General features: G+C 45.6%; 1 protein-coding gene across 8 annotated transcripts in view; it reads right to left on the bottom strand.

Annotated features, from left to right (window-relative positions):
- ARHGEF9 (Cdc42 guanine nucleotide exchange factor 9) overlaps nucleotides 1-24,866 on the bottom strand; it is a 319,664-nt gene that overhangs the window by 31,120 nt on the left and 263,678 nt on the right. For all 8 annotated transcript variants that reach the window (XM_075068778.1, XM_032771801.2, XM_075068779.1 and 5 more), the window contains 2 exons: nucleotides 19,152-19,281; nucleotides 5,149-5,280 (listed from right to left, as the gene is read on the bottom strand). In XM_075068778.1, the coding sequence (XP_074924879.1) occupies nucleotides 5,149-5,280; nucleotides 19,152-19,281 (262 nt within the window). The remainder of the gene's footprint in view (nucleotides 1-5,148; nucleotides 5,281-19,151; nucleotides 19,282-24,866) is intronic.

Raw genomic sequence — 24,866 nt, 5'->3', positions numbered from 1 at the left:
ATACTTCAGATGGTCCACTACTGCTATTAAGCTGCTCTGATTCTGCCTCTCACTCAACATCCTTTGCTCCTGGAGCTCAGGGGAAAGACAACCTGGAATTTACATTACATCTTGATTACAACAGACACATTAAAAGTGCAAATGAAATCCAAATGCATTTCATGCAGCCACTGATCTTTTCCGCTCTGTCAGGAGGTGCTGAACAGGAAGTCCCATCTAGAGCAGATCCACCATTGACAAAAGGAATGCCTAATTCAATACATAAACATTTTTAACCCTTTGCCTGTTCTCCTGTCACTTCTAATCTGATGCCAATGTGCTTTTGCAACCTTTGGGGAAACCAGGGCTGCAAACCAGAGGAGAAACATTGCAGATCCACCGTCTATTACACCATATGGCCCTTGAGGATTCCAAGACATAACAAGCTAAGATCATAATTAATACTCTGTGTCAGAATGCCAGATGTTAAGTGATGCAATTTGTAAATTGAAAGTATCTCTGTGTCAAACTCTCTCAACTTCAGGGAGGGAAGAAAAAGAGGGTCTATGCCTTTAAGGCAATCTTTTCACTCTAATATCAGTTAGGATTGACTTCATGTCTTGGTAATTAAGGTTACTCTACTGGAATATGTATTATTCTTCCCTAGTTATAGACAGATGATAAATGGAGCAAAGGCCAGTGCTTGCCTCCCACACAGTTGATTCCTGTCTTCCCCTCCTACAAGGATTTTCACATTACGGAAACCAACCCACAGTTTCTTCTGTAAAACCCATGCTGTCATTAACCACACACTCTACAACCACGTTCCAGTTCAGAGAACAAGAGATAGCAACACTTTTGCTCACATATTCTCTCTTTCTTCTGCCTCCACCATTCTGTTGCTAGCACTTTGGAGAAATAACCATGAGAAGATGGCCTCTCCATTCCCATCCAACTAAAGGTCTGTTGGAACAGTCTGAAGTTAATCGGAGTTGATGGGGAGAGCGTTCAGGGATCGATATATCGCATCTAGATGAGATGCGATATATCGATCCCTGATAAATCGATCGCTACCCACTGATAAGGCAGATAGTCTGGATGTAGCCCCAGTTGCTTCCCAAGAAGAATTAAAAGGAGTTGGGAGAACATGGGAGAGACAAAGAAGACTTTGGTGCTAAACTGAGAAAGCGGATTACCACAGAGACTGGTTTGCTTAATGCAGTAACATGGAAGTCAGTCACTGAGACAGAGTCACATCCTCCATCCAACTCATTCTACCTGTGGGTAGTTCAAGGGCAGAATTCCTGCATGGCGGCGTGAATACTTGTCATTTTCATTGGTACTATCTTGAGAGAGCAGTGGGCAAGGTGAAATGAAGCTACAGTGCAGGTTGGTGGAGGCTGGGAATAACGTAGAACACTTTTTTGCTGGAAGTACAAAATGCAATGACCCAAACTGATTGATAAGGGTGAACAAAGACGAGAAGTGCACTCCAGGAAGAAGCAGCACTGCACGAGGCAGTGCTGTGAAGAAGCAGCTTGGGAAAAACTGCATTGGAGCTGAGGAGAGAGCAAGACAACATTGCCAACTCTCCCAGTGTGATCACAAGTCTTGTGATAATTAGTGTTTTTCTGAAAGCCCTGGCTCCTGAAGTCACATGACCATGAGACATCCTCAGCTTCCATTTTTAAAAAAAAGTAAGTTTCAGCCTCTACCACGGGGGAGAAAAGCCTACAAACTTGACCTGATTGCACCCTAAAGGTTCCAAAACCAGAAGGCAAAGGAAAAGAACCCAATCTTACTATATTTTTAAATCTCCTGATTTTTAAGCCAACATTATGATTTTTTAAGGCTCGACTCACAATTTTTCAGTGCATAGGCTAGGCAATACTGGACTTGTCTGAACCTCTCTGAATCCTAATCGGCTAATTGGCTGCCTCTTGCAATCCCCAGCAGGAGACCCTGACCCCAGTGTCATGACAACACATGCTGTATATCACCCCGGTTTAAGTCTACAGCATGTGTGAACTCGAACTGTGGGATAACTCTAGCGTCAATCCCTTATTCAGACAATCTTTTTTCAAATAATACTCAAGGACACTGCTATAAAGGAGGAAGAACGTGCTTAAAAACACACACTTTTTTAAAAAACAAAAACTGGATTTTTCGTGCTAGCAAAGGTACAAGATTAACATCATAAGCACAATCAATAATGCACAGACAGAGGCAGGTACTGCAGACACACAAAGGGCCTGTAAGCCTGTGTGGCCATCCTGACCTGGAGAGATAGCTTCACAAGATGAGCGGTTAGTTTAGTCACCAGGGACACTACCTTCAACTCTTAACTCTGTTCCTTACAAGAGTGCCAACTAGTACCACTGGTACTTGTGCGTTTTCTGATGTGAATTCTTTTCCTCCAGGAAATGGGCTGATACCCACTCGATGGGCTAGGATAGACCTCAAAATGGTTAGAGGTCTTGTTCGATTCTCCTGTGAAGACATACATGGAATGTGGTATTCTCCAAACCCTACTGAGTGGAAGAACTGACGTATACAAGCGAAAGGAAGTGCCAGAATAAGTGAATAAGGGGAGAAGGTGCTACTGGGTGAACTTGACAGACCCAATCCTTCTGGCCACTGAGCACCCTCAGCTCCCAGTGACCTCACTGAAGGCCTGTGTCTGAGTCCAAGGGACTTGAGGACTTTTGGCATCTTTCAGGAGATGCTCATTACCTTGCATGAGTAGGCCCGATACAAACAAAACTGAATTTTGCTTTAAGAAATTAGACATTCAAAATCATGGTGGTGGTTTAGAAGCTAAGGATTAAAGTTCAAATCAAGCTGCTTATACCCTCGGTCCCAGCGTGACTGTTCTCTGACCGTAGGAGTTCATTTTACAGTGCCAGGAAGAGTGTAAAAGGAAAAGCAATGAGAAAGAAAGAAAAAAAAAATCTTCAGAAAGCAGAAATTCATTCAGCTGTAACTCAGAAGGAAAAACACCACCCTCCTGAATTATCCAGGCCACAGCTCCCCCTAGCACTATGCTGAAGCAGTGGTTCCATAGTGACTCAAGAGCCATCCACACCATTTCCTCAGTACCTGGGTATTCCTTGGAGGGCTCCCATCCACATTTTGACCATGCTCAACCCTCAACACACGAGACCTGACAAGAACACAGCCTGAGAAGGCAGGGCTGTGGCATCCGTGGGTTATTCTCATTCACGCTTGCAGTTGATCCAAGGGACTCCCCCTGCATGTATATCTACAGCACAAAAGTCGATGAATTCTGATCTCTCAGAAGACAGAAATATCCAGGATTGATGAGCCTGTCACTTCAGACACTGATGCTTTCCCGAGTCTTTTGTCAGAATAATGATTCAAGATTATGTTAATGAGACTAGAACAACATCACAGGCTGATAGGCAGGGGGCTTGTATTATGACAGCATTGTTTACAACAGAGTTGCCAGCCACTGGTACATATGTCAGTGGTGACACTAAAAGGTTACACGATTGGCACGCTTGATCACCCTTCCCTACCTTAATGATGAGCCTCCATTCAGATGTGTGCCTGATAAGCCACCAAGGAGCTTGTGCTGGTGGTTTCATGAAGCTTAGGTTTTCACCACACACCACTGTGATGACAGGCAATGCCAGCCTTGCATAGCCCAGAACTTTGCTTGGTGTTACCTCTGGAGGCTGAAATGACCATTATATTGAGTCCCTGACCTGTCTGCTCAAGTGCCAGGTTTCACAGTTCATACAGAAATGCTGGAGTCATCTGATTCCAGATCATACACTACAACCGACACCCAAAAGTGAACGTGGGGCAAAGAGCCAAAATAAAGGACACATGAGAAAGCGAGCAAGGCACGCAGCTGACAAATGGAGGTGGGATTTGCTGCTAGCATAAAAACCTCTCAATGTGTTATAACCTCTGTTCTGTGATTCAGTGTTTCTGATGTCTAGAATGCACAAAAATAGAAGTGCAGGCTGGCCAGATCTGGGTGAGATGAGGGAAATCTGGGTCTAAAATGGAGGGACAGACCTCATGCTGAGGAGACTGCTCAACAGCGTTTGAGTCACTGTTTTCCATTCCTCAGGATGCTTTGTGTGAAAAAACAACTTTTTGCTTCTCCACTCAGGGTGTCAAGCCATCCAGCAGTGTGGATTTTTTTGCTCATTTTACAGCAATTTTCAGGTTTGACCACATGGGTGTTCAGTGCCTGCCATAGGTCCTAGGGGAACAGCTGCAGCATACAGTCAAAGCTTTTACGCTTCTCTCAGAAATCGACAAACATCTCATGCACATATTTATAAGTGTCATATGGGAAATGCTTCATAACAGATATATTTGTTCCACAGGAAGAACAGCAGCCATTCCCCTCATCAAGACCTTCCTCCGTTCCCTCTGTCCATTTCCCTCACTGTGACCTCCTCCAGGACTTCCATCTACTGCAACTTTCCCCTGTGACTCCATCCATTCCCTCACCGTGACCTTCCCCACTGACCCTTCCCGTCTATTCCCCTCAATGTCACCTTGCCCTCTGTCCCCTCTGCCTATTCTCCTCATTAACTTTCCTCTGCCTCTCCATCCATTCCTCACTGTAATGCTCACCAGTCTGACCTTCTACTGTTTCCCCTTCAGTGGGACACTCATCCTCATGTACTTTCCTCCCCCCACATTACTTCCTGCTTCCACTGCTCCCTCCCTGGAACAACCAGGACTTTTGGACATTTTCTTGGCCAAAACCTTCCCTGTGACCTCCGCACCCAACATCATCATGCCCTGCCAAGATATCCTGAAGCTCTGATGCAATGTCATAGCATCATTATGTTTCATGGCTCTGATGTCTGGTTTTATGACCACTGAAAATTCCTGCAGGCTCCACCTAATAAAACTGGGACAACCCAACAAATCTTGAGACAGCCGGAAACCCTGTTTCTTGCAGTCTCCCCTCATGGTAACTAGCCTGGAAAAATAAACTCTGTCTGGTCTAAATTTCAGCTCTATTCCCTGCCTCCTTGCTACATTTCCTCCTTTGTGAGAGTTGCTGTCTTCCAGGCCCGAAAAATGTTTTGAGATGGCTTCATTTGAAAGATGCTCGGCGCTGAATGTCTCATCCTCACTGTGCCCTGAACAGCACTGATTTCATGCGGGTTTCATTACCTTTTTGCAGAGAACCATCTGGTGATCAAAGAGGAAGAAAACGCGCTGCTGGTTCCGTCCATAAGGCTGGTAAATCCAGGACATCTCCCCAGTGTAGATCAACTCAGAGCTCCGATCCAAGATGTCATCTCCCTAGGGGGCACAGAGAACGAGGCAGAGTGAGCCACTTTGCCAAGCCGGATGTATGCAGGCATATGGGGTAGAGTGGAGAGAAGCACTGATTCCAGGGGGATTCTCCTACCACTAGATACATCAAAGCACCACACTGTTTATTTTTTAACCAGAAAACTAGAAGGGAAAAATTAACAAAACTGATTTGGGGGAAATAAAGAGAAAAATGCAGAGATTTTGTTCCTATCGATTGATTCAAAGTGAAGAAGAGACAGCAGCACCGTCAGAACAATCCCCCACTCAGGTTGCCAAACCCTACTGCCCCCCAGTGTCCCCTGCCAGGGCCAAAGCCACCCTCCTACACCATAGGCTCCCTTCTCAGGATGCCAGAGCCCTCATCTTCATCAATATCCCTCACAGGCTGTGAGTATCCTCACTGCCCTTCACAGGCTTCCAGAGCTCCCTCCATCACGACAGGCTCCCCTCACAGCCTGCCAGTGTCCCCGCTTCCCATCACAAGCTGCCAGAGCCCCCTTTCACCACAGTCTCCCTTCCATGATGTCATTGTCCCACCTCCCAATGCAAACTGCCTGAGTCCCCCTCTCCCCAAGGTGGTCAGATTCTCAGCTATGGAGGCTTTCAGAAGAAGCCAATAATGCAGGTTCTGAGGGGCTATCCTCAGGCCGGGCTGCGAGAGAAACCACCCACTCTTTAATTTATCAGAGCTGTCCCATTCAGGCCATCAAGGCAATTCCCTCCTTCCCCCTGGGCAGCATATCAGAGCCCCTCCACTCACCGGCCACTGGAGCAATTTCCCTGTTAGACCCCTCTCCCTTCAGGCTCTCAGGAGATCTCCTCATCTCAAGCCCCCCCCATGTAGGGCTGGGCATCACAGTAAATCAAATGTTCCCTTCCTCCTGGGGCTGTCAAAGCCTTTCCTTACAGATTGTTAACCACTCCCCCTTTGCAGGGGATTAGAGCCCCCAGCCCAAACTCACTGAGGGTGGCAGCGTCCATCCCCATGCGCTGTCAAAGCCCCCCGCCGCAGGCTGCCAGAATGCCTTCCCCCTTCCTTTCTCCCCCTCAGGTTAAAGCTTGTTTTCTTCTCCAACATTTTTTTTAAAGGACTCATGAGCAGATGGTCTTGAAAACACAGCTCCTCTCCCACTCTGAGAGAACAAATCCATTCACCCTCTGCTAATTGGGCTGAGATTTTGATTTTGGGGGGAGGAGGGGTGTTTGAGTTAATTAAAATCTATTTATTAAAACGGGTGAATTCTCCACCACCTGCACTGTGTATCTGTCTTAGTCTGTGATCCCTAGACGCACCCCTTACTTTGAAGCTTCACAGGCAGACTCAGAAGCATTCTGGCTACAAGGCCGGGGCAGGACTGAGAAGCAAGAGTTAAAAAGTGAGTAGACAGTTGTTTGGATCTGGATCCAGATTAGGTTCTGGACTTGTGGCTGGATCAGGGCTCAGTTTAGGGTTAGACAATGATGAACAGCTAGTAAGGCTTCAGCCTGATATGGTGGAAATCTTGTGGGAATAGCTGTTCTCGTGCTACTTCAGTCACATCCAAATGGGGTCCAGAAAACAGGCTCCCTTCTGGATTTGCATGTGCAGGTGGAACCAAAATTAAACCCTTCCCCATAGTTTCTTTGCGGGGGGAGGTTAGACTGGAGGCCCAGTTCAGGCCAATCTATAGTTAAGATCGCTCATTTATTCTAAATAAATGTTTGGGTCCAGTGACAAGGGAAAATTCCCTGAGTCATAGCTAATGCATTGTCACAGAGTGTTCAGTCCCCACTGCTGCAGCAACTGCAACACAGCTCCTGTGCAGCCTTAGTGAGGTATTTCTCTGTCTATCTTGCACTCATCACCAGGGTCTCCGTGCACCTCATCAGAGCTAGTTGAGCCCTGCACACTTGCACAGAGCAGGGAGTAGAGCTGTTTGTATGTCTTCTGGCACCTTAAATGAGTTCAAAATCAGAGTTAGGAATTAGACTCAGTTGCCTGCTAGTCAGAGCCTTCTGCTTAGAGAGGCCATGAGTTGCACGCACGTTGTGGAGGCTCTACAGATAGAATAAGGAACCTTGAATAAAGAACCTCTCAAAAGCCTGGGGGCTCCAGAAATCACTGCCCTTGCTTAGGATACATCCAGTTATGCAACGAAGGAGGATTCATACAACCCCATCGATAATAATTTCTCATTGCAAGGAAGAGGTTGCTTGCTAAAAATAGAAAGCAGGCTTTGTGAGACTGGTTTACTCCAGTGGTAGCATCCAAAGCCTGAGGACACACTTCTACTTGATTAGCTGAATCCAAACTGTGAGGTCCCTGCAAGGGATGTAAAAATGAGATCTAAAATGATAGGGTTTTTACTACATTGTGTATGCTGGGGAAACAATTTGAACCGTGTATCGGCTATAAATAGATGCATTCCAAGGTTTTGTTTGTTAGGAAAGATGTACTGCAGTTAGCTTTAAATTAATTAATACACAACTGACCAGTTTTCATTACACAAGCAGCAGCACACAGTGAGGCATGCTTTCCCAGCACAGCCCTCCTAGCATTCCTTCTGTAAGCACAGCAAGGGTATGTCTACACAGCAGCCGGGAGTGTGCTTGACCTAGTGTGCTAAAAATAGCAGTGTGGCTATGGTGTCACAGGCAGCGGCGTGGATGAGCCACCTGAGTACATGCCCAGGGGAATGGGTGGGTTTGTACTCAGATGTCTTGCCACGCTGCTATTTTTAAAACACTAGCTCTACACGAGCTAGCATGTGTCTGTCTACCCACACTGGGAAGCCTGCTCCCACTTGCTTTGTAGACATACCCTAAAGGTACGTCGGCCTCTCCTAACAGAATTAAGCTGGGATGCTGAGCTAAGGGCCTGTGCATTTAGGTTGTATAGTCTAGTCATGTGGATGGAGGCAGCCAGCTCACATCCACCAGTGAGGAACTCTCTAGTGACCATTTAGTATTCAGCACTGAACAGTCAATACTGGCATGTGGTTTCCTCTAGTCCTACGCAAAGCCCCCAAATAGTCTTCATTTTCTTCTCCTTTTCCCTAAGCAGCCATAAGCCTAGCTCTCCTACATAACCAGCCTCATAGACTGAGAAAAACTGCTAAAGACAACAAGGGTGGAACCTCAGCAGCTGTGACTTGGCATAACTCCACTGACTTCAGTGCAGCTCGTCCAGTTCACAGCACCTGAGGATCTGGCCCAACAAATCAATTGACTCAAAAGTGGAGGAGGTCCGAAATCACTCAGGGCCACGTTGGTAGACCCGGTGCACGAAACTGCATTCACATAATTTATTTCGGCGGCTGTGTGTGCAGCTTCCATTGGTGTGTTTTACACTGGTAATTATAGGCAATTACAGTGGCAAGTAGAGGTATTTTATCATAGCAACTGTACATTCAAATTTTTTCTGAATTTTCTGAACATTTGGCCCTTGTTAGGGGTGAAACTCAGTTTCTAATATGTGTGGTCGAGCAACTGTGAACCAACCAATGTAATGGCTATGCAAAGACTAATACATAGCCTGGATCTGATCCACATCCACACAGCCTAAAAGGTGGCTATGCCTGTGTGTGTGTGTGTGTGTGTACTTTGCATCCCATACACGGACTATGGAGAGGTATGTGTCCTGCTCCAAGTTAAGTGTAGAAAAAAGAAAGACAAATTCTCATTTCCCCTTCAAGCCATCATGGGCAGGGCCTGAGCACTTAGCGGGCAGCAGGATAGACCAGAAGGTCAACCAGTTGGAGGCTGAGACTGTGCTTCATGCTCCCTGTAGGCTGCAAGCATCACAGAAGTGACACACAAGGTCCAGAGAGCCAGTTCCAAGGGCTGCAGGGGAGGGCCTATGCCTGTGTGACTGATGAAAGTTGTCAATCATCAGCTTCCCAGCTATGCCATAGGTGAGCATTGCTTTCCATAACCAGGCAGTGGAGGAAAACTAGGGGGGGTGCGAGGGCTTCATATAATGAGCAAAAAAGAAACAAGAGTTGAGAACAACAGCATTACAGGGAAGAACCCTTTAGCATGGGCAGAAGGACATTATCCTCCACATGACCAAGAAGACCTCTGAATAAACATTACCAAAGGCTGGGGAAAGATGCTTAGCTTCTGAAAATCATTCACCTACTCTCCATCCCCGTCCCCGTCCCCATCCCCATCCCCATCCCCAGCCCACCTCTTGACACAAGTCCATGTTATTACTGCCAGGCAGAGAATCTCCTTTCACTGAGCAGGGCCTTTTCTGACTGACACTGCTGTGCTCTAATTAGTGACTGATAATCTGATTGGTGCTTTGGGCGATGAAAAGATCAGAAAAAGAAAAGCAAGCGAAATGTCGTCCTTTTCATCAGGCTCATTTTTGATGCCTTCTGTCACTGAGAGAAAAAAAAATCTGTTTCAGTCCCAGATTTGATTTTTCCCAGGAGCTTTTCTCATCAAGCTGCTCTAGCTTTGAAAACAATACAGTCGTTGCATGCATCATTTTTTTATGCCAGTCTTTGGGTTCAATAATGCAATATTAAGCTGAAGCCAACTATTGTATATTACATAATTAAGGGCAATGCGTCTTCCATTAGAGGATCCATCAGGAACAAGACCTAAAGAAAATTTAAAAGAATACAGTTGTCAATTATATTTTTCTTATTCCTTTTTTTCCTTCATGTGAATCTAAACCCCTTGGAAACTGCTAAACTGACACGCAAGAGAATCCAGGGTGCAAATGTCTAGGATTCTACTGAGACTGAAGTCCTTTGTTTATGGAATGGGCAATGACATTTCAAGCCTCTTTTAGACAGATGAGCTAGATTGTCTCTTGTGTCAAGCATTCTGCCACTGGCATAGGGTCTTTCATGGAGCCTATACCAGTGGAGGATTTTAATGGCCAGGTGGAGTTCTGACACACTGTCTTCTGCCTTTCACAAGTGCCTACATTACAGGGGAGGACAGAGGGTACGTCTACACTGCACGATTATTTCGAATTAGCTTAAACCGATATTACAAAACAGATCTAATAAAATCGGTTTAGCGCGTCCACAGTGCACTATTGGCTGCATTAGCATTAAATGGAGTCAGAGATGAAACTCTGGTGTTCAACTGGACGAACTGGATACAACAGAGTCCGTTTGTCCTCTAGTCGGCATAGAGTTCATAGGCATTAAGCGATCCAGTGGTTCAGTTCAGAGTCACCCAGGACAAAGACACTGGCAAATTCTTAGTCCTGTAGCTTATCGTAACACTTACACTACATATCCTCCTGAGATAATAGACCATTCGCTCCTAGTCCCCAGAGTGTTTAATTGGAATCCTATTCGGCAATGTCGAAGCCAGGGCTAACAGACGGTCCAACTCCTAGGTATACATTTTTTCTAGGCTCCTGAAACAGTGGAGTGATTGAAGTAGATGGTCTTGCGGTTACGCAATCGCTAATAAAGACCACGTGCTGACAGAGCTCCACGCTGGGTCAACAGAGCGGAGGCCAGCTCTGGGCATGCTGAAGTGGCTTGTAAACCATGGATCCTTTAGCAAAACAGTTAAGTAATATCCAAAAACTTTTAACCCTCATGCTATGAATAGATTAAATAGTGGAGAATTGTACTCCCGCTATTACCTGTTTACACTGTACGGCCCACTGACAATAGCATATCCGAGTTCACGATTGCTGTCCAAGCTAAGCGTCAGGGAAAGGGCGTCCGACTCTGGTGGCTGATGATGAACACCGGCGCGCACGGCTACATTAGCCTCCCAGTAAACGTCGATTTCACCGTCTCCACCAGACACAACCCGCTAATCCGAGATTCATATAATCCGCTACTTCTCTCGAGTATTTAGCGCTCTTCATTCCTCTCGTTTGGGAGGAGTTCCGAAATCGATTTAAGGAGCCGTTTAACTCGATATTAATGACGACGTCGTGTGAACGGATACAGCGTTAAATCAGTATATCGGCCATTAAACCGATTTAAAGTCGCAGTGTAGACCTGGCCAGAGTTTTATTGAACTGCTGCCACAGAAGCAGCAGAGAAAGCCCCAAACTCTGCGTTCTTGTGGTTACCAGTGAAAGTGAGACCACTATTTCATCTTGTTTCAATCTGGTTACAGAGATACCTTTAAAAGAAACTCTGAGAATATAAATGTATATCGGAATATAACAACTTGCAGGTCTATATTAGTACCTATATGTTTCTCATCACTGTAGTATGTGAGCCCCTCACAGTCGAAATTAGGCTTGGAACGATTAAATTTTTTATCAGTAAATGCTGGCAAATGCCAGTTTCACCATACACAGATATTGACTTTGTATATTTTGGCATGTGATGTTGACAATTTGTGTTTTAAAAGTTATAAAGCGTTAACTTTTTGAATCTCAGCGTGTACTGTTGTTAACTAATTATTGTCTGACCATCCTCATAATTTCTCGCCATTGTGAACATTGAAATCAATAAAAACTGAAAAAAATGCTTAAAAATAAATGTTATCTGTCAAAATTATTAAAAAAATAATAAAAATTGAGTTCTGCCCAGCCTCATTGTAATCTTTGCCTTTAATGAGTCATATGGAGACCGACTGACATGCCCAAGTCACACAGGAGGTCTGTGTCCCAGGCCAGTATCTGAACCAATGGTCTATCCTTTCCCTCAAATTACCTTAACTGAGTCTCTGTAAATGATGAGACTAGACATAAATGGGGGTTTGCTTTTATGCAAGACCACTAACCTTGTGGGAATGATCTCTTCACTACATTACCCAGCGGCCACAGAGTACATTACAAAAGGGTGTGAGTCCAAGAGGTGGCCAAGGAGGTGACGGGCTGCTCAGGGTGGGGTTTGCTTGACCTATTTCGAGTCTGAGCCAGATGAAGCTTGGCAAGTTGCTGTGAACTGGCTCCAAGAAACTTTTTCATGTCAGTTTTGCCTACCCACTTCTGAGGCCAGGTCTACACTGCGACTTTAAGTCGGTTTAATGGCCGATATACCGATTTAACGCTGTATCCGTTCACACGATGTCGTCATTAATATCGAGTTAAACGGCTCCTTAAATCGATTTCAGAACTCCTCCCAAATGAGAGGAGTAGCGCTAAATTCGATAGCGATAACTCGGATTAGGGTTCGTGTGGACGGAAATCGACGTTATTGGCCTCCGGGCGGCATCCCAGAGTGCAGCACTGACCGCTCTGGACAGCAATCTGAACTCGGATGCAGCGGGCAGGTAAACAGGAAAAGCCCCGCGAACTTTTGAATTACATTTCCTGCTTGCCCAGCGTGGAGCTCTGATCAGCACGGCTGGCGATGCAGTTTGAAATCGAAAAAGAGCTCCAGCATAGACCGTACGGGAGATACTAGGTCTGATCGCTGTATGGGGAGACAAATCTGTTGTATCCAGCTCCGTTACAGAACACGAAATGCCAAAGCGTTTGAATAAAAAACTCCAGGATACACAGCGCTGTGTGACAAGCGTAACGGGAAGCCAGAGACTCAAATGGACGCTCATGAAGGGAGGGAGGGGGTACTGAGGACTCCAGCTATCCCACAGTCCACAGCAGTCTCTGAAAATTATTTGCATTCTTGGCTGAGCTCCCAATGTCTGTAGGTTCAAACACAGTGTCTGGCGTGGTTCAGGGAACAGCTCCTCAGTTTATTTCCCCCCACCACCACGTGAAAAAAAAAAGGGAAAGATTGCTGTGCTATGGCGTTTGCTCAATGCACTCCGCGAAAAAGGCGCCAAAGGGTTGTCTGCTGCCTTCACAAAGGGAGGGGTGAGGCTGTACCCAGCACCACCCGGGGCAGTGTTTTCTGCCCCATCAGGCACTGTGCTCTCAACACGGAAGTGGGAACTATGGGATAGCTGAGGAACAGCTACCCACAGTGCACCGCTCCTGAAATCGATGGTAGCTTTGGACCATGGACGCAAACAATCGATTTCGGGATCCCACTGTGGACGCGCTAAACCGATTTTATTAGATCTGTTTTGTAATATCGGTTTAAGCTAATTCGAAATAATCGTGCAGTGTAGACGTACCCTGAATGTCAGCAGCTGGATCTGAGAGCATTTAATGACAGGTAAAAGGATGACACTGAGCAAAGGGAAATGTAGGTCGAACATCAGGTGAGAGATATCATAGGGGTTCTCAACCTTTTTCTTGCTCAGGCCCCTCTCAACATGCTATAAAAACTCCAGGGCCCAGTGAGGAGGGCAGACCTCGGGGCTCCTGGCTGGGGAGGGCCCTTGGGAATAGGCATAGTTTTACCTCTATTTTGGGGTGGAAAGGGCTGGAGGGGCTCGAGCCAGCTCTGCACAGCAGGGTCCAGAGAGGGAGTGCCACCTCGTGACTTACTCAGAAGCCAACTAGCCTATCTGGGCTGTGGGGGGCACACAACCAAAAAGTATAATTCAGGGTGCAGGCAGGGGGGAGCTAGGGGCTGTGTGCAGGCAGGGGGTAGCTCAGGGTGCAGGCAGGGAGTAGCTAGGGGCTGTGTGCAGGCAGGAGGGTAGCTCAGGGTGCAGGCAGGGGGTAGCTAGGGGCTGTGAGGGGGCAGGGTGGAGCTCAGGGTGCAGGCAGGGGGTAGCTAGGGGCTGTGTGTGAATGGGGAGAGCTCAGGGTGCAGGGAGGGGGTGGCTAGGGGCTGTGTGCAGGCAGTGGGGGGAGCTGAGGGTGCAGGCAGGGGGTGGCTAGGGGCTGTGTGCGAGCAGGGGGGGAACTCAGTGTGCAGGCAGGGGGTAGCTAGGGGCTGTGTGTGGATGGGAGGAGCTTAGGGTGCAGGGAGCGGGTAGCTAGAGGCTGTGTGCGGGCAGGGGGGTAGCTCAGGGTGTAGGCAGGGGGTAGCTAGGGGCTGTGTATGGGCTGGAGGGGCTCCCAATGCAGCTCCCAGCTTCAGCAGGGTGTGGGGAGGTGTGCTTAGGCTCCCGGCTTCAGCCCCCTGCTGCTCCTGGCTTGAGGCAGGGGGAGGTTTGCTGGCTTCAGCCCCACGCAGCTCCTGGCTTTGAAAGGTTGGGGGGCTGCCGGTGCAGTGGCACAAATTGCTCTGCCACACCAGTATCAGTCCCGTGCCGCCCATGGCTTCAGCGCCGGGGAGCACTGGGTTTCAGCCAGGGGGCTCTGAGGACCCCGAAAGGGCTCGCAGGCCCCTGGTTGAGAGCTGCTGAGCTATCGGACTGTGAACCAGCCTCCCAAGGGAAGTGGTGGAAGTCCAATATTCTTAGTCATTAACAACTGAACTGGACAAAGCACTAGAGAATTCAGCATAGGCAGGGACAGCATTTTTTAGGTTTATTTATATTTTTGGAATTCAGAAATCAGGTGATACTCTGTTATAGTCAGATCCAGAGGTCCACAATCAGGGCTAGATTCATGTCAACTATACCAGCATATATCTGGAGTTACACCTCATTAAAATGATTGGAATTGCTCCTGATTTACACTACAGTAGGTGAGATCAGAATCTGGCCCCATAGTCTTTAGTCAGGTAAAGCTCCCATTGACACCAATTTCTAGGACTTCATGTGCTGGACACTAGAACATGGCTATCAGCTGTTATCAGCAAAGCAGAGCCATCTTCCAAGCATCCCTTCCGAATTTCCATCATTATCACTGCACAGGCAGCACCTGCACACATGCCAGGCAGTGTTGTAGGAGCATAGAGCTAAAGCTAAAGAGAAAGGCTATATAGGGCTTGAGTGAACCATCTGATGAAAAATCAGGCCTTGTTCAACCAAGGGGCATTTACATTTTTCGTACGTTGACTCTAAAGTTAACCTTCAACACTGGATCAGCTGGAGAATCCTGAGGGCTAAATTCACTGCTGACATACACAGACACAACTCTATTGACTTCCTCGGAACTGCATATACGTAAATCAGCTGTGAATTGGGCCCTGAATGTTTCTTATTTTAGGATCAGCAGCATGTCTATAGTCCCAATATACCCTCCTTTTGTGAGTCCTAGGAGTATATGAATATTGAAGTAACTAAGATCTAGATTCACATGGGGGACTTGAGGAATTGCAACAACCAGCACTGTAATACTTACATTTTAAATGTCTTTCTGCATCGTAGCATTCGCAGCCCCGAGTTAGGCAACAGGCTTCCCACCAATGCATGGAAAGAATCAGGCCCCTAGAAAAGGGACTCACAGCGGCTAGCACACTGAGCCGGGGGCTGTCTAAGCTAGCCAGTAGGAAATGTCAAGGAGGGGTTTGGGGCCTAACCCCTGCTGCTCAAGGGGAGTTGGGTGCTTAACTCTATACTGGAGTGAGGTGCCTATCTTCACCCATGACTCTCAGTTATGAAGCCTCTCTTGGAGTTAGGCACCTAAGCCAGGTCAGCCCTTTCTCATGAAAAATGGAGGAGATGGTGGCAGTGCCTCCCTTCTATCCTCCCCACAAGTGCTCTAACCACTACTCTATTCGGTATTTTAAGGTGGGGCTCATTCTCTCCTGTTGATGCTGTTCCACTTTATATAAAATACTTAAATAACCACTGGGGCAGAGTGTGTGAGAATGATTGTATAGCCCAGTGGTTAGGGCGCTCCCCTGAAGGTGGGAGACCAGGGTTTAAATCACTGATCTAATCCAGGCAGAGCAGGGATTCAAACCTAGATCTTCTACAACCTGGGTGAGTGCTTCAACCACCAGGCTATTCAGTATAAGGGAGGGGTGGCAGCACCACCCCCATGATGATGATGAATTAGGTATGCTCTGAGCATACCTGTTGGATCAGGACCTGCAGCAGAGGAACACCCACTTTGTGAATTCCTCCAGGGCATAGGTGTAAGTTAAGTGCTGTCCAGCTTGGCGGTGTCAGGACTTAGGTGGGTTTTGCACATTCCCACTAGCAGAAAATGAGGGGACTTTACTGATAGAAACTTATGCACCTAGGGACTTTAGGAACCTACAGGGTTAGGCAATAGCTGAGTGAAGGTTTTGTGAATGCCAGTGACACCTAAATGTTGGACGTAGATGCTTAAAAAGGGCAGTTAGACACCTACATTCTCCTTGTGAACCTGGTGCTAAATGGCTCCATAGTAGATCTTTTCAAACATTAACTAGTTAAGGAAAGTGTCACTATGCCTATTTCACACATGGGGAAACTGAGGCATAGAGCAGTTCAATGGTATGACCAAGAGCACAGAAGAAGACTGTGTCAGAGCCAGGAGCAGAAGTCAAGAGTTCTGTTTTTTTAACAACCTTCTCAGACTGCTAGACCAAGTTTCTTTCTGAAAGTGGTTTGAAATTTGGCTGGCACTGGGTTCACCTCCATCACGTACTCCATCTGGATTTCAGATCAGAGAAAAACGAATCTACTGGCTTTCCTCCTGCCTCATATTTTTTTGTACGCTTTTGACCCAGGCCCATTTCAAAGACTGTTTTGCCATGTACTGACCCTATAATATTACTTATTTGCATTATGGTACCATCTAGCTGCCCTTGCTGAGATCAGAAAGCTGATGTGCTATGAGCTATACAAATATATAGTGAAAGAAAGTTGATGCCCTGAAGAACTTACAATCTAAGTAGACAAGAAATAGAGGCACACAGAGACGACGTGATCTTCACATGGTCAAACAACAGGTCAACGGTAGAGCCAGCAATAGAACTTAGGTCTCCTGATTTACTGTCCAATGCCCTATCTACTAGACTTCAACTACCTCTCAGAAAGCACCATCTCCTTTGACTGGCAGGCATATCTGTCATTAGAGTACTCTGATGAATTGTTGAGTCGGGGGCTGAGGAGATGATGGCTGTGGCTAAATAAGAATGAATTTATCAGCCATGGTGATGGTGGTGGAATGGGAATGGTTATTCCATCATTCCTAGGAGCAGGTCTCCTTGGATTTCCATTCACACATGAACATTAAGTGTCTTGAAACTGATCTGTTCTTAATCTAGGTTTATTTACAATTACGATCTTGGCATTTCTTATACTTGAGTCACTGTAACTCATCACATATAATGGATTTATGGCTGAAGACGCATCTGATGACCTTTTACCCCCTCCCCTGATAATTGTCTTCTAATGCAATAACAAGCTTGCATGTCAGTATCAGAGATTTAAAAAAAAAATCAATGAATCAATCAATAAAGCCATGAAGCAAATCATCTGTATTCTCTGCTTTAACTGCTAGTCAAAATTTAAGAACCAACCATAATAGCATAATTTCCACGTATACTCTTTATCTATCAAGTTATGGCCTAATCTTGCCCTCATTTGCACTAATGCAACCCCAGCAAAGTCAACGGGGAGGCACTAGTGAAACTGAGTGTAGGAGCTGACCCTACATTTTTCCCTCTCTCCCCCCAATCCTCCTAGGTTTTGTCTGGAAAAACTATTAAAGGATGGAGTTCTTGCCCTCCCACCAGTTTACCCCAGCATAACTCCATTGACTTCAAAGGAATTTCTCCTAATCTAAACTGATGTAAAACAGAGAATTGTTGCATCAGTGTGAGAGTCTTCTTGCTAAAAATGTGTCTTAATGATTCCATATAGGGTAGGATTTACAAAAGTGCTCAGCTTTGGCCTAGTTCAACAATCCCATCTACAAACTACAAGCAGAGATTCTGATGATAAAACAATGAGAAAAAACAAAGGATATTCAAAAACTCCCAGATGAGCCCATAGCAAATCACAGTAACCTGCAAGGTCTGGTGATGCTCTATCCCTCTGCTTCCCTTCCCCAGCTTATCCCCCAGTGATCATTCACTATGCTGTGATCACAATTAGGCCCCAATTCAGGAAGGTACATATTCAATGTCTAACTTTAAGCACGTGAGTAGTTCCATTTACTTCAATTCAGCATGCATTATTAATCACTGAATCAGGGCTTTAGACGGTAACACCTCTGAGACATGGACTATTTCTATTATTATTTGTGTTAAATGTCTGTATAGAACCATATGCACCCATGGAGTTTAATACATACGTAATAATAACATTATATTCATGAAGAAAATGAAATCATCACCAGGGTTTTACCTGCCTTGTTAGCCCGGTCACTCCCCCGTGCCCCTTTTTTTAGCACTCCTTTCTCTTCCTGCCCCCTGATTAAGTACAAAGCACACAACCAGCATAGAGATTAGGAGTGTGATTCTAATCTCACTTATACCAGCATAACTCCATTGATGTGAATGGAGTTACTCCAGATTTACACCAGTAAAAATGAGATCAGAACCAGGCCCTAGATTTCCTTTGGAGCATCCATTAAAGTTCCTTCACTGAATCGGTTTAGGCCCCTCCCTCAAATACACATGAATAGGCTCTCTTTTCTCACAGGGTATGTCTACAGAGCAGCTGGAAGGTTTGATTTCCAGCTCAGGTGGAGGTATATGCACTAGCTCTGCTCAAGCTAACACCTAAAAATAGAAGTATGGCCACACCAGCATGGGTGGTGGCTTGGAATGGCTGCTTGACTCCATCCCCAGGGGTTGGGCAGGACTGTACTGGGGCAGCTAGCCCAAATCCCCACTGCCACACTGCCATTTTGAGGGTACTAGCTCGAGCAGAGCTTGTGCGTATATATCTGTCTGAGCTAGGAGTAACACCTCCCAGCAACTGTGCAGACAGTCCCATAAAGACAAAATGCATCCTTCTGCCCCTCTGTTTAACCCAGGTTACCCCAATGTCCTGCAATTCACTCCCAAACATACCTGTCCTGTACAAAGGGCTTGAGGTGAGCTAAGTCCTCTAGAGCATTCTGGAGGCTGTATGGAAGGTATACCTACATAGACACCATTTATAGACATGGTTCATTTACTAGCTACTAGCACCTAAATGGCATCTCTGTGTTAGTTGCAGCCCAAGCCTGATATGAATCAATTCGCCTCTGCCTCTTGTGCTGGAATCTACTGGAGCCCATCACTGCCCAATGCATACTGTACCTCCCAATCCAGGACTGAGGCCTGCCACTGAGCTATCTTGTCAATGTTCTCCAGTCTCCGTTTCCGCTCATTGATCTGCTGAGTCACATTCCTCATGACTGCAAGTGCAGCAGCCACGTACCTGTAGTCACTAGAAAACACAAAAGGAAGCCCATGGAATTACACCTGACACACAAGGGAAATGCACAAGGGTTCATCATTATTAACAGCATCTATTAACACCATCTTGCCGCGCCTGTTAGGAAAGGGGACTAACAGCAATTTGCCCCTTGTTATTATTCTTGATATGTCTCCTTCTCTGCTGGTTGCTTTTTGGCTTGTCAACCCCTTCCTCCCTCCTCTCCCCCTCCAAACAACATTAACTTGCTTCAAACTGAGACTATGAAACACTAATAAAATTAATGGGCCAACTCCTCAACTGCCGTACGTCAGTGTAACTTCATTGACTTACATGGAGCTACACCAAACTACAGCAGCTGTGGATCCTGCCCTTTAAAAATGTGTTAGGATGCGCAGCCACATTCTGGGGCTGTCTGAACATTCCTAACCCTACTACTCTGCAGGCAGATGATGGGAGACCTCGTACTGTGGAGCCTTGGGTTGTTCATCAAGATGAAAGTTGGAAAATATTTGAATGTTAATGTTCCTTTATAAGATTAGTTTCCTTATTACAGTGAGTCATAGTAAAAAACTTCAGGATGTGTGATTCTCAAGTTATCTGGGACAGACCTGGCCAGTTTCATAGTTATATTATGCATGTGAGCAATTCCCTCTCTATGTGTGCATGTAAATCTATCTATCACCTATATTCGTAGATAAAGACACACACATTTTATAGTCCCAAATCAGACTTGCTCATGCCTCCCCGATCATACCAGTGTTTCTGGCAGAAGCAAAGTCAGGGAAAAGTATTTCTGGATTGTAACAATCTCCGTCCAGAGCTTGTTTTTGCAAGGGTTGGCTTCAGAGCTTCTCTGGCCCCAGCGTCTGCCTATGCTTGCCTTTGAATAATGGAAGGAAAGAGGTGTTCCCTGGGTCCCCAGGAGAAACATGTGTCACTATAAAATGTCAGTCTATAACACACTATATAAGGTTTGAATACAGAGGTAACTGCCCTGGCCAGCAAAGCACACACAAGTTGTTGATCTTACAACCCTTAAGACATAAGTCTGGTGCCCAATCAGTTCAGCTATGCTAGAAATATCCTTTCTGGCCACTGCAGCTTGGAGAGACTCAAGTTAGTGGGGCTTGAGCTAGTGTGCTAAAAATAGCAGCTTGGATGTTGCAGCTCAGGCTAGAGCTCAGGCTTTCAAGCCTAGGGGGTTTAGTGGACTTGAAACCCCAAACTCCAGCCCAAGCCACAATACCCACACTGCTATTATTAGTGAACTACCTCGAGACCCGCTGGTGCGAATCTGTCTACCCAGGCTCGCTTTCAGCTGCTGTGCAGACAAACCCAGAGTGACAGAAGGGGTGTCACATAGCATTTGTCTCATGGCATTCATTCCCACTGTGGATATCTCATGTGCTGTGTGAGCAAATCAACGCAATCCTTTTTGCTTCCTGGATGTGTGTGTGTGAGAGTAATAACAGACCGAAAACAGCCTCCTGTTGGGGCAGCAAGGATGATGATCAGTCTTTTTAAAAAGTGATGCCAAAATTGGTGCTATTGATTTCCACCTTATGCCTCATTTCCATTCCAGGAGACCTTAATGTTCATTTCTATTGGGAAGACAGACTAGGCCAGCTGATATAATGTTACCATAATTTATGATTAACTTAAGGGTAGATATTGACTTCTAACTAATGAGAAAAATGAAGATCTCATGCAGCTGCTGAGGAAATGGCTCTACAGGTTACTGCTCAAGATTTTGTTAGTGACATTTAGAACAGGGGATTAACCCTTTGTATTCTAGTAGATCTTTATAGCCTGATTCTCCGGAATATACAGAAAATACCTCTCAGGAGCAGAGCTGCTCATTAGAGACTCAAGTTGACTTCAGACTCCCACACGTCTCTGATATTATCCCACTGCTCATTATGTCAAAGAAACAGCATATCATTTTGAGTCAACTCCTCTGCTATATTTTTAATATCCTGCACTTGAAATCTTGTTGAAGACTATTTTCCAACATCTGGGGACACGTAAGTTTAGAGCTATGAATACTTCAGAATTGGATACTGAAAACAGACAATCCACTTCTTTATGTATTTCAGAACTTCCTGCCTCTACCATGATTTTAGATCCAGAAACTCAGTAAGTGCTCCAAATGGGATATAAATTGGGGAAATATTAAAATAAGATATACAGCATATTTTTATAGTTTTCATAATAAAATATATTTATTATTTTAACATTATTTCAGGGCTTGATGTCCTTACTTGGTTTCTACTTGGTCCTTAGGTAAAACCCTCGCTGAATGAAAAAGAACTCCTACTGTTCCAAAACTTTCCAATCACCGTGTAAATAGTGAGCAAAGGACTCCAGGAACTGGCTCTTAGACTATAAATTAAGGATGATGGCTGAAGAAGATGCCTTCAGGAAGGGGAATGTGTGTATGATAGACAGTGAAAAGTCTGTTGAACCAATGCTCTTAAGGGTGTGTGTGTGTGTGTGTACGTACGTACTGGGGATACCCTGATAAAATGGCAGCACAATTCAGGGGTGTGGCTTATGCAAATAGGATCAAGTCTACACTTCAAGTAGTTGTATGCATGCAAGTGGGCTGAGTGAGTGTAAGCATGGCTAATTTCAGTTAAAAGATTAGAACAGCTCCCCCTCACCCCAATACACACACATACACTTAACTTTGGCTCTGATCTGCAGGAGGGGACATTTGGGACTAGTCTCACAACAGCATGATATCCCATAGCATAGAAATTAACTTCTTAAATTGAGTTGACAGCATTCCCAATGAGCCCACAATAGACACACCTGAAGGGTCAGACCCTAGTTACGACCTGCACAGCAATGGAAGGAAGTTACACTTCTATAGAAACTACTCCTAATGCCAAGTGTCCAGGAAAACTCTGGTTGCTTTTGATTTCAAACCAACTTCTTACCACAAATCTTATTTGCACTGAAACTCCGAATCAGGGAACCTGATGACAGCACTGGACAGTGGCCTCACACTGCCCATCGCTCACAAGGCAATGTTGCACTTATGACCTTCAGCTATTTAATGAATATTAAACTGGCTTCAATCTTGGGACGATAAACAGATGTGCCTTTGTGAAAAATTCAGATGAACTGGCTCATAGACAATAAACAATTGAACAGAGCCAAGATTTTAAAACACCCCCAAGCCTGCCTCCACGTGGAGTGGGCTGGTGCCAATGAAGCCGGGCTTTATACTGGTAACGCTAATTCTCTAATTCTAATGTTCCTTTTGAAGAGGAAACAGCAGTTACATTTCTCCTTTCATACATTAATGAAGCAAGATTCACTGACTGAACTTTCTGGGCTCTGAGCCCATGTCTACGGTTGAGCTGACAAAGAACCTAGAATAAAAATGGCAGAAGAAATTAAGGCTGATAAATTGCTCGTCAGTTATATTTGGGATGCAATGACTTCCTTTCAATGCTCAATGAGAATGCAAGTGTGGACTCTTGCCAAAATGTCATGTGCTCACTTGGGCTGGAATGATCAGGAATTTGGATGCAGGCCCATTGTCCTGGACACATAAATTAGATCTATAGTGATACAATAAGAGAATGATTTCAGCTAATCAGATAGGAAGAAATCTAATGGTATCCATTCACAAATCATACAAAATCCTTCCTTACATGGGACTCTTGTTCATTCCGAGTAATACCTTTCTTAGTCCCATTACTTCTTGTGTAGTAAAGTCCTACTCAGAGGAAGAGACTCACAATCTGGCCCATGATGAGCATCAATGCACCAGATATTTTCTTCCTTCAGTTTTGCTCCCGCAATCAAATTGGGATTAAATACATTGGGTTATAGATAACAGCTTTAGGATATCTAACAACCTGACCTGTGGGCGCAAAGAATTGGAGATATTAGGTGTTTAAGAGATGTTAGATATTTTAGAATTTAAGGCTATGTCTACACTAGCATTTTTGTTGGTAAAACTTTTGTCTGTCGGGGTTTGAAAAAAACCACACACCCCTGACCGACATAAGTTTCACCGACAGAAGGGCTGGTGTGGACAGCGCTATGTCAGTGGGAGATGCTCTCCCACCGACATAACTACCGCCACTCATTAGGAATGGGTTAATTCTGCCGACGGGAGAGCTCTCTCCCACCGATAGAACTATCGCTGCTCGTTGGGAGTGGGTTAATTATGCCGACGGAAGAGCTCTCTCCCACCGACAGAACTACTGCCGCTCATTGGGAGTGGGTTAATTCGGCCGACAGGAGAGCTCTCTCCCACCAACAGAACTACCGCTGCTCGTTGGGAGTGAGTTAATTCTGCTGATGGTAGAGCTCTCTCCCACCAACAGAACTACTGCTGCTCGTTGGGAGTGGGTTAATTCTGCCAACGGGAGAGCTCTCTCCCACCGACAGAACTACCGCTGCTCGTTGGGCGTGGGTTACTTCTGCTGATGGGAGAGCTCTCTCCCACAGATATAACTACCGCCGCTCGTTGGGAGTGGGTTAATTCGGCCAGCAGGAGAGCTCTCTCCTACCAACAGAACTACCGCTGCTCGTTGAGAGTGGGTTAATTCAGCTGACGGGAGAGCTCTCTCTCACCAACAGAACTACCGCCGCTCATTGGGAGTGGGTTAATTCTGCCAACGGGAGAGCTCTCTCCCACCGCTATAACTACCGCCGCTCGTTGGGAGTGGGTTAATTCTGCCGACGGGAGAGCTCTCTCCCAGCGGCATAGAGCAGCTACCCAGGGGAACTTACAGTGGTGCAGCTGCAGTGGTGCAGCTGTGCCGCTGGAAAGTCTATAGTGTAGACATAGCCTACATTCTGTCTTTGTTCTGGAACAGATTGCACCCTCAACTGTGGTCACATCACTCATTTTCTGTATATGTCAATCCCTTAATAATCATTCATGTTTCCATCTACTTCTCAGGCAATTATTAACCTAAGCACTAACCCCAAAGTGATGTTAATGGAAAATCTGAAAATGCAGCAGCAGAGAAATTTCAAACTCCAAAAAGAGAAGGAGACCTGGGTTCTCTACAAAGATCTGATGCAGACCTCTGGTGAGTCATTTAACCCCACCATGCCTCTGTATCCCTATATGAGACCCTTAACTTGCCTCACAGGGAAGCTGTGAGGCCTAACTGAGTAGTATCTCTGAAGGGCTTTAAGACCTTTGAATAGGAGGCAATGAGTATTGTCTAGAAAGCATGGGCAGTTATTGTTAGCACCCACCAAGCGTTTGGATGCCTCTTCAAAACAAACTGAACCAACAAACTTTTTGAGGATCACCCATATGGATAGTAATACTTTATGCTTGCAGAGTGGAATTAGGGCTTAGCTCTTGTCATGGCCTACTGTGCAGGTGTGAATTTCAAACGTATAGCATTTTACATGTCCTTTTACTAATGCCTGGAAGGAAAGTATTATCCCCATTTTACAGATAGGGAAAGGGAGACACAAAGCAGCTAAGTGAATTGTTCAATAAACAATTATCCTGTTCTCAGATCACTGACACTATGCTGACTCCCAGCTCCTTGCTAACACTCAGCTGTGTCTTTGCAGTACTAAAATACCTAAAAGTATTTTTAAAATTC

Source organism: Chelonoidis abingdonii, chromosome 8 (genome assembly GCF_003597395.2).
Source record: "Chelonoidis abingdonii isolate Lonesome George chromosome 8, CheloAbing_2.0, whole genome shotgun sequence".
Taxonomy (NCBI): Eukaryota; Metazoa; Chordata; order Testudines; family Testudinidae; genus Chelonoidis; species Chelonoidis abingdonii.
This window is presented reverse-complemented; position numbering and strand designations above follow the sequence as displayed.